The sequence below is a fragment of the Trichechus manatus genome, unplaced genomic scaffold, assembly GCF_000243295.1.
Source record: "Trichechus manatus latirostris isolate Lorelei unplaced genomic scaffold, TriManLat1.0 scaffold00132, whole genome shotgun sequence".
Lineage (NCBI taxonomy): Eukaryota > Metazoa > Chordata > Mammalia > Sirenia > Trichechidae > Trichechus > Trichechus manatus.
The window spans coordinates 3,818,675-3,829,389 of NW_004444068.1; the positions used below are offsets into that span (position 1 = coordinate 3,818,675).

The 10,715-nt window shown below is 43.5% G+C and overlaps 1 protein-coding gene across 1 annotated transcript in view; it reads right to left on the reverse strand.

The window, feature by feature from the left end:
• The window catches only part of CLSTN2 (calsyntenin 2), a 428,729-nt gene that overhangs the window by 131,065 nt on the left and 286,949 nt on the right, over nucleotides 1-10,715 (reverse strand). The window contains exon 9 of the mRNA XM_012558038.1: nucleotides 4,670-4,819. Coding sequence (XP_012413492.1) covers nucleotides 4,670-4,819 — 150 coding nt within the window. The remainder of the gene's footprint in view (nucleotides 1-4,669; nucleotides 4,820-10,715) is intronic.

Genomic DNA, 10,715 nt, shown 5'->3' on the forward strand with positions numbered 1-10,715 from the left:
AAGGAAATAATAAGAATTAGAGCAGAATTAAATGAAATAGAGAATAGAAAAACAATTGAAAGAGTTAACAAGTCCAAAAGCTGGTTCTTTGAAAAGATCAGCAAAACTGATACACCACTGGCCAAACTGACAAAAGAAAAACAGGAGAGGAAGCCGATAACCCGTATAAGAAATGAGATGGGTGATATCACAACAGACCCAACTGAAATTAAAAGAATCATAACGGAATACTATGAAAAATTGTACTCTAATTTGAAAACCTAGAGGAAATGGACAAATTTCTAGAAACTCACTACTTACCTAAATTAACACAAACAGAGGTAGCACAACTAAATAAATCCATAACAACAGATGAGATTGAAAAGGTTATTAAAAAGCTGCCAACAAGAAATCTGGTAAAACATGGCTCACTCCAGTTTGTTCTATAATGCTGAAAGGGGCCAGATAAGAGGTGCACGTGTGGGACTGGTGGTGGTAAGATCTTCTTGGAGAAAGGTGCACTTCCAGCCAAGAGGCTGCAGGCATGGCCAAGGGAGGAAGGCAGAGCAGGCCCGGAGGAGGGTTAGTCTGAGAGGACGGCGAGCCCAAGTGGAGAAATAAAATGGAACAGGGCGCTGGAAGGAGGTCTGGGGGCTGAGACAGTATTGTGAGAGGAGTGACTGTAAGGCACCTTGACCACTGACTGCTACACATGTCAGAGAACCCGGAGGACCAGTCTATGATGCGGAAGCGAGCCGGGGTGATGGCTGGGGAGAGGAGACTGCAGTGGTTAAGCGTTTGGCTGCTAACAAAAAGGTGGGCAATTCAAATCCACCAGCTGCTCCTTGGAAACCCTATGTGGCAGTTCTACTCTGTCCTATAGGGTCACTATGAGTCAGAATCGACTCGACAGCAATGGGTTATAGGGATAAACTGGAGAGAGGAGGGGCGCGATGCAGAATCAGGTGGCAGCCTCTGCCATCCCAGGCTGGCCTGCTTAGACAGGGAAGCCACCATCAGGCCATTGATTCTGATGTCACACGTGTTTAAGTCCCTTTGCCTGACAGGGTGAACTGACGCAGGGAGTTGCTTCTTCCCTCTTTTCTTTATTCCCTGTTGTTAGCTGCCTTGGAGTCAGCCTTCCACTCATGGAGATCCCATATACATTGGAACACAATGCTGCCCAGTCCTGCACTATTCTCGTGATCAGCTGTGGGTCAGACCATCGTCATCCATAGGGTTTTTGTTGTCCGATTTTCAAAAGCAGATTGCCAAGCTTTTCTTCCCAATCTATTTTAGTCATAAGCGCCGCTGAAACCTGTTCAGCATCATAGCAACACGCAAGCCTCCACTGACAGACGGGCTATGGGTGTGCGTGAGGTGCATTGGGTGGGAGTCAAACCTGATCTCCCACATGGAAGGTGAGAGTTCTACCACTGAGCCACCACTGCCCTCTTCTTTGCTCCATAAACCAAAAAAGCCAAACCCGCTGCCATCAAGTCGATTCTAACTCATAGCGACCCTATAGGACAGTGCAGAACTGTCCCATAGATTTTCCAAGAAGCGACCTTTCAGTTAGCAGCTGAAAATTACTACATATTTTAACAAGGTCTCACTCATAATTTACTTCATTCATTTATTTATTCATTCAACACTTGCCTTGTGACCGGCCCCGTGCTGGGTATTGGAGACGCGACAATGCAGGGGCCCGATCCTTCGCCCCCAGGAGCTTGATGCCTAGAGCTACAAATAGCAGTGTGCAGCAAAGCTAGGCACTCAATATGTTCTTCACTCACATAATTAAACATTATCAATATGTTTTTCTTTGTATGTATTTAACCCTGAAACAAGTAGAAACTCCATTAAGAAATTACATTTAAACATACGCACCAAAATGTAATCGCAAATCTGTAGGAGACTTATTTGTCAAAGACAAAACACATTGGAACTACACTCCAGATACGGACTTAAATTTTGCTTTTCCCACTTAAAATCCTATCATTGTGAGCATACTCCATACTTAGAAAGCTTTTGTATTTTTTCAGGCTTTCTTTTCAAAGGCCAGACCTTCATTGGGGCCAGTCCTTACAAGTTAAAAGCAAACAAGGTAAATTCTTCTTAATTCAAATATATTTTCATTCATTCATTCAACTGTTCATTCAGTGACTACTTCTTCAACACCTGCCATAGGGGCCAGACACTGTGCTAAGCCTGAGGAATTCAGCGGTAAATGAGAGAGACGGAGTCCTGCCCTCGTGGTCCTTAGGGTCTAGTGAATTATACCCAACCAGAGCTCAGACTCCCTAGGTTGGCTTGTCCCTCTTACTCTGCTTCTTGCTTGATCTTTTTTAAAAATATTTTATTTTTTTGTTGCTGTTGAAAATATACAAAGCAAAACATACACCAAGTGAACAATTTCTACATTGATTACATTCTTCCAGTCGTGCAACCACTGTCACTCTCCTTTTCTGAATTGTTCCTCCCCCATTAACATAAGTTCACTGTCCCCAAAGCTTCCTATCTAACACTTGGAGTTGCTGTTGTCAGTTAGATCCCATATAGATAGATCTTAAAAGAGTGCAAGGTTCATGGCAGACAGTCTTTAATCAAGCTAAACTATTGTTTGGTTTAAACAAGGCTTTAGGGGATATTTTTGGTTTAAGGTTTAAAGATTATCTCAGGGCAATAGATTTGGGGTTCAACCAGTCTCAATGACTCCAGAAAGTTTGGATTTCATGAAAATTTGAAATTCTGTTTAACATTTCCCCCCTTTTGGTAAGGATTCTTCTATAGAATCTTTGATCAAAATGTTTAGTAATGGTAGCTGGGCACCATTGAGTTCTTCCGGTCTCATGGCAAAGGAAGTAGTTGTTCATGGAGGTAATTAGCCATACATTCCATTTCCTCCCCCTATTCCTGACTCTCCTCTTCCTCTGTTGCTGCAGGTGAATAGAAACCAATTGTTGTGCCTTGGATAGCACTGGCAAGTTTTTAAGAGCTCAGGCACTATGCAATGAACTAGGAGGTAGAACAGAAGCACTAAACACGATATTACGCCAATTAACTGGGATGTCCCATGAAACCATGATCCTAAACCTCCCAATCAAGAAACCAAATCCCATGAGGTATTTGGTTGTACATAAGCAGCCTCAACAGCTGCTCTTTTTTGTTGTTGTAAAAATATTTACCCCACAACATTTGCCAACTTAACTTTCTATAAGAGTATAGATTATTGACATTAATTACATTAATCAGCTGTGCAACCATTACCCTTAGCTCTTGCTTAATCTTGAAGACAAAAATGACTCTACTTTGTTCTTTACCTCTCATGTGCCTTGCCTGTGGCTCCTCTACTGAACAATTTTTGAACTTTGTTCAAAGGGCAATGACTCTGGCTCTCTCCAGAAGTGAGTTTAATTACTCTTCCATCTTTCTAGTTTAAGGGAGATAAAATTGTGCTGGAGAGGAGCACTTTGAAGGCTATCTTCTGAGGGGAGTGCTCCAGGTGGTTCCTCAGGCACAGGTTTCCTTGCTTTGTACTGAGGTACTGCCAATCAGACCATGATGAATTGGATCAGGACTGGACTCCTGACCAAAAGGCAGCCACTCAAAGCCTGACCAGTGACCTATATGGTGACTTGGCCTTAGTCTGCCCAGTAGGGATGCGAGTGACTAAGAGCTAATGAGACCCTTTCTAAGGAACTTTAAGAATGAAAGATGTGAAAAGAGAGTGAGACAGGGACAGACACACGCACATACACATATACAGAATGAACGAAGGAAAGAACGAAGGAAGGGATATAACAGGAGGCGAGAAACTTAAAGACACACTAAGAGAAAGCAGTAAGCAGAAGCCACAGGTGGATGACTCCATGAAGCACCACAAGCAACCAGCAGCGTGCAGCACCAGCAACACAAGAACCAGAGCAGTCCGGTTGCTGGAGATAACTCTGGCATCCCCGCTTGGCCACCAGAACTGCTGTCACCACTAGAGATGGTTGTTAGTCCATAAACCATCCACTTTTCTGCAAGATCCACTTACACAACTGAACTTACCTTTCTTGCTTCCCCAGTAGCTCAGTAATAAATCCCCATCCTCTAAGGGTAACCCAACCATTTGCTCTCTCTGAATCCTACAAGATGTAAACTAACAGAAAAATCCACCTCCATCTCAGGCCATTGCTTCTCCATTCTGAGAGTTGACATTTTCAAAACCCCCTAATAGAGAGGCTGGATTCTGGATCTCCCGGCTCAGCATGCACACCCTCCGTGTGAGTGTGAGGAAGATGACAGTCTCCCCAGGTGCTGAGTGGTGATGCAAAGTTTGAAATACATCAGCTAGTCTCAACACCTCTAGATAAAGCGAATGGGTTTGCTGGTAATTTCTCCTGAGCAGGGTGGGATAATTAGCATTGATCCCAAGATGTCACAAGATTTGAGAAAGGAAGCACTGGATAAACTAAGCCCATTATTTTAGACTAGTTGCCTCTGATGTTGTCAACTGTAAAATGGGGATAATGTCTCACATAAGAGCTGTGAGGATAAATAAGTTGCTCTGTCTTGCAGCAGATAACTGTACTTTTCAGTTCCTCTAGTTGTCTGCTGCAGTGGTATGAGAACAAAGCTCGGCACCTCCTCTACACTAGGACCAGCCACCTTCCTTTGACATACTAACACAAGCAATGCCCACCTTGCCAGCCAGGCTTGCACACCGGCTTCACATCCACCTGCACCAGGGCGTCCTGAGCAGCCGGCTTTTGCCCACAGTCGTAGGCAGTCACCAGGATCTCATACTGGCGTTGCTTGTCGTAGTTCAGCTTCTCTGTGTTCCGGATGTTTCCTAAGGACACAAGAATGCGCAAAATCATCTCAGATCAAGTCAAGCACACTACACTTTCCCGAAATCCATTCTCTACTCCACCAAGCTGCACATGAAGGAAATGACCCTTTCCTGTTTCACTTCTTTGTAAAAAGCAAACAAACAAAAACAGCAAACAGGAGCATAGCTTCCACCTGTGACCTGGCTTCCACCTGTGACCACTGGTTGGAGTCACTCTGGCTATTCAACTGGGTTTCTAGGGAATTCTCAGCACACATCTGGAATCCAACTGGTTTGTGCTAATCAGTAATGGGTTACCGAAAACATCCTCCCAAAGTGCACCCAGGTGCTGTGTCCCTGATGTAGGGCCTAAGAGCCTACCTGCCATGAAATCTCTGGGAAAAGGAAGGAATTCAGAAAATGTCCTGACACGTATTTTGTTAACATCTGGGCTTGTCCCCAGGAATGCTCTGCCTCTTCTCACATTATTTTGCTACCAAAGAGGAAGTAAAATCAATAAGAAAACGTGTGACCTCCCTTCTGAAAGCTACACAGAATAACTGATTCCTTGCCCTGGTGGCAAAGATATTTTTCTTTTCCAAGAGAGACTGAACAATTTTTCTGAGCCACTCGTATGTTTTTGTTCCTGTGGGTTTGCTATTATGATTCAGAAATAAATCTTCTTAATTAATGAGCAATCTTTAAATTGACTACTTATACTGAAATGCAATTTCGGCCCCAAGGAACTAATACAGGTCCAACATGCATTTAATAAGTTTTATTTTTCAATTCCAAGAGATTATAGTCTTCCTTTGCTGAGAATAATTTCATTCCTGCTTTCTTTGATGGAGGAGTTGATAGCAAATTAGAACTCTAATGCTACTATCATCTTTTATCGTAAGTGAAATCAGGAAAATAGAAATGAAAAAACAGACAAACGTGTGTTTATTTGTTTGTCTGTTTTTCATATTTCATCAAAACAGAGGGAAAGTACCTAATGGGCTTTCTTTCTATTCGTGTAAATGGAGACAACATGGACTAAGATAAGAAAACTTGGCAAGTTAGGGAAGTCAAATAATATTTTAAAAATTGGAAAAGTGGATCCGTTGATCATCCAACATTAGTAAAACAGTACTCAATCCTAGTCCTCAGCAGGGGCTATATATGTGAGTAAATTTAGGGGGTGCAGAGATGGGGAGGTAGAGCCTGATGGGGCAGGGCGAGGTACAAAGTTGCCCAAAGCATTAGATCAAGAATTAGACTCATTTATTCTGATACTTAGGTCCTTAGGTGGCACAAACAATCTCTGCTTGACTACTAACCTAAAGATTGGTGGTTTGAACCCACCCAGTGGTGCCACAGAAGAAAAGCCTGGTGATCTGCATTTATAAAGACCCTAACCAAGAAAACCCTATGGAGCGGTTCTACTCTGTAATGCATGGGGTCGGGAAGTGGGTTAGTTTTGGTTATTCAGCTGTCTGCTTCTGGACTGTTTCTAAAAAAAAGTGCTGCTTCCACCAATTTGAAGTAGAATTTAGTTTAACAAAGTCAGTGAAAAATCTTTGAAGAAAAATAGGTTTGATGCATTTCTGGTCTTGCGGCTGGTGTTCAGAATCCCTTTCGTTTTTCCCCAAATATTTGTTTCACTTCTGTTCTGGGGCCCGCACAGCCCTATAACAGCTCAGGATTGGGTTGGTAACATTCCCCCTGGATTCTGTTAACAAACTTGTTTGTGGGTATGGTCATCCCAGGGGAGGAACGCTGGCTGGCCCAAGCACTTTAATGTAACAACAAGAAGCATGGTTCTGCAACATCAAATGAAATTCTGAACAACAAAGTTTTAACTTGCTCTTTCTTTCAAGTTAAATGGCTCTCGAAAGATAGTCCTCTTCGAAGCCGAAGGCTCAGTGTTTACAATATGTGGGACATTAAGCAGACCAAACACTATTGATCGTGGTAGAAAAATAAACACACAAGCCGAAACCATGGCTCAATTTGTTGTAGCTCCACTTCAGTAACAAGTCTTAATGAAACTGTCTGAGAAACTAATTTACGTTCTCCACCACCACCAACTTCATGCATGTGAGAATGGATTTCAAAGCACCGAATTTGAAGCATTAGGCCATAAATGAGAGTATAATATCGGGACCAACTATTGCAGGGAGGAGGCTTATTTCTGGATAAGACACACACTTAAAGCCTTTTTTAAAGCTCAAAGCCACATTTAGTGTCTTTGCAATTGTATTCTTTCTACATGAATGATTTCTCCTAGTCGTGCCTTCTCAGGAGACTGGAGTCCACATTTAACCCAGGTGAGCAGAGGTCCCTGGGCCTGTTTCTCCAGGTCTAGATTTGTGAATCTGAGAGGCTAACTCTCAAAGATCCATCAGTACCTACCTTGCATATCAGTGAAGACATTTTTTAAAAACTCCTCTACTCAGGGATGGGGAGGACAGTGAGGAAGACAAGCACACTGAACAGAACCCTTATTCTGGTGGAGCTTAAATAGGAACAACAACTCTGGAAAGGCACTTGGCAATATATGGCTGTCACTTTGAAAGTGTTCATATTTTTTTATACATGCAATTCCATGTCTAGAAATTGATTCTAGGAAAATCATATAAATGGCAGATATATGCACAAATGTGTTCAGCTAAGCAGTATTTATTATGCCAAAAAACAGGAAAGAAACTGGGTGTCCAATAGTAATAGAAGAGCTAAATAGCTTGGCTGCTAACCAAAAGGTTGGCGGTTTGAGTTCACCCACAGGTGCCTTGGAAGAAAGGCCTGGTGATCTACTTCTGAAAAATCAGCCATTGAAAACTCCATGGAACACAGTTCTACTTGGACACACATGGGGTTGTCAACAAGAGTTGACTCAATGGCAACTGGTTTGGTTTTGGTTTTTATGTATAGCATGGAATGTTATTTAGCATAAAAAGTAGTGAGTATTAAGTCTTTTCAAGAATAGGGTGAATATATATAATAAAATGTTAAGTCAAAAGGGGAAGATAAAGAATGGCAAGGATACTGTGGACTTAATTTTGTTTAAAAATTCACAGAAAAAATATTGGAAGTATGATAAAATGTCAATAGTGGTTATCTCTGGGGAAATTACGGGTGAGTTACTCTTCATGTTTTTCTGTGCTTTCCAAATTCCTCACAAAGGGCGTGCGTTACTTCTATATTCAGATGGAAAAGAAGTGTTGTCATTTACTTTTAGTATATGCAGACTTTTTGAAGCATCAGAGTCCTCTTACTTCTCGGTAACCTTCTGACAATGAAAGAGGTCAGTTGAGGCTGTGTGAAGACCAAACAATTGCTTGAAAAGTAGAAAAATCTGACAGGCGATAATTTAGTGTCATTGAGACCTCTTCCTCATTCCCTGTCATTGTTGACTGCTTGTTTGTACCAGACAATCTGGTGAGGGCTTTGCTTGCATGGGTTCAGGTAACGCATCTACCCAATGACACAGGTGTCATATTTAATCCCCATTTTACTAATGAGGAACTGGGCCAGAATTTAAGTGATTAGTCAAAGGTTTCTCTCTCTCACGCATGCACACACACATGCACACACACACTCACTACGCACACACACAAAGTAGTAGATATAGATCAAGACCCAATTTTGTGTTCATGAACCTAAATACCCTTGCTATGGGATCCTGTTAAATACCATTCAGGAACAGAAGTCTGCTGGAAAGACCCTGGGATCAACAGTCAGCGGACATGAGTTCCTGTCCCAACTCTGCCACCAGTGTGACAGGTGATATTAGGTTCTTCACGTTCTAAAACTCTGTTTTCTCCATTTGTCAAATGGAAATGAGGATCCAGGCTCTGTCTATCTCAGAGAGACTGGCCAAGTGCCACAAGACGGGGCGTGAAAGCCACGTGAAATGGATCCAGAGCTTCTCAAGAGGGAGGAGGTGATGTCCCCAACTCAGAGTTACCTACTCCTGATTTCAGCCTGGAAATCCACGGGGAGTAAAGAAAACTCACATCCCAATCACCCAGGTAAATATCTAATAATCACAGCATCATTAGTGGACACTCCCTATACACAGGGCACCCTGCAAACATCATACCGCACACTGCCTCTCCTGAGGCCTCACAACCCCACAATGAGGTAGGGACTGTTACTACTATGCTCTCATGGGGTTGGAATTTAAGAGGAGGGAGGCTGAGGGCCTCCTGTGGGGAGACACTGAGCGTGTAAGTCAACGACAGTCAGGCTGACTCCACATACTGTGCCTCTGTCCTCCTGCTACCCTGCCTCCCTTCTGTCCTCCACAGGCAAAAAGCCTGGCAGGTCGCAGGGGCCAGAAACCATCCACCTCAAGGAATGGGCCCCAAACTCAGCAGAATTTTCCCTGATCTGTATGCAAAGCAAGTTCTGCAAGGAGCCCGAAGGTCCTTGGGAGAAGTGATGGATAAGGGCCAATTGGGAAGCTCATTAGAATGGAGCCACTCCTTCGTCTGCCCCAGGTCCTGCCTTCATTACTTGGAGAACTGCTTTTGTAAACCTCGCTGCCGGGAGCCCACAATCCCTGGGAGCGCCCACTCTGCTCTTCATCTTAGGTTGTAAACCAGAGTCGAAGGCAGAGGCCTGGCAAAGGACCATTACTCACTTTTAATGAGACAGCCAGGGAAATAAATTGGCATATGTTAGCGAAATGGCTCATCAAGGTGAGTAATTATCTTCATGATGGGGGCAGTTTACCCCCCACCATGAAGGAATTTGCATCTCACCTCTCCTTGGGCTGTGGTTCTCGAGAAGGAGAGCAGGGGGTCAAGTGGAGCCTGGCCCCTCATCACACATCCCTCCACTGATCTAGTCTTACTGCTCATCAAGGACTTGTCACTCCCTGAATTCCAAAGCTTCTGTGAGGACAGACCCCACAGTTGATCATGGGGGAACAGAAACCCCAAGGAGAAAAGGACAAAGCAGTTGTTTTATGGAGGGTCGTGTGTATGTGTGTGTGATGTGTGCTTGTGTGGCACGGGCAGGAGAGTCATTTCACAGGGCCTGTGGGAGAAGCTGTCAGGGAACATGTCTGACTGTCTTTACTAATTGAAATTACCCTCTTCTTAGTCCTGAACCAAACTTTGACTGAAATCCAGTTATTTCCTTCTTTAGTTTCTTGTGCACGGATCTTGCACTCTGCGTAGTTAGAATCTAGCAGTGTCCAGGGACATAAATGTAGTTTCCATGTGTTTTAGCATTTTATAATGAATATGCCTCCTTACTTCTTTTCTGTTTTATGAAAATTAATCCCACCTCCCAAGACAGACAAGCTACTTGAGGTCAGGAGTGGGATGTCTCCTGGGCTTCCATCCACTGTGGAATCTGCTGTTGTTGTCAGGATACAGAAGACTACATCACAGAGTAAGTTCTCTCTGGTCTCAACATCCAGAAGTGCTGGGTTTCTCCTGAAGATTTGCCAGCAGGTGACTGATGGTGTTTCCCTCTAGGCATTGGCTGCCAGGAGGCTCAGAGCTACTTTGTTGCCTTGCTCTGGTTCATGGAATACTTTGTACATCAACCTCACCCTTGATGTCACCTGATTTTCTATTATTTTCATCGTTTTCCACTGGATGGTAAGTTCCATATGGGCAGGGACCATGTCTATTTTGAGTTTGTAAAAATGGCGTGGCTGAGGCATCTAACCTCCTCAAGGGGGAAAGAGAATCAAGATCAACAGCCCAAGGCTGATTCCTATGAGAAGGAGGTCAGAGGTGCCTCCTCTCTGCATCATCTTTACTAATTCTGACACCAACTGTCCCTCCCACGGCACTCTCTACTTCTCTGCTGAGTTCAATCATTCGTTGCAATGGTCACACAGAACTCACAGACCATACTCACAGTTATGAGGTTTATTAGGGAAGTAACAGGTTGCAATTCAGGTTCAGGAATG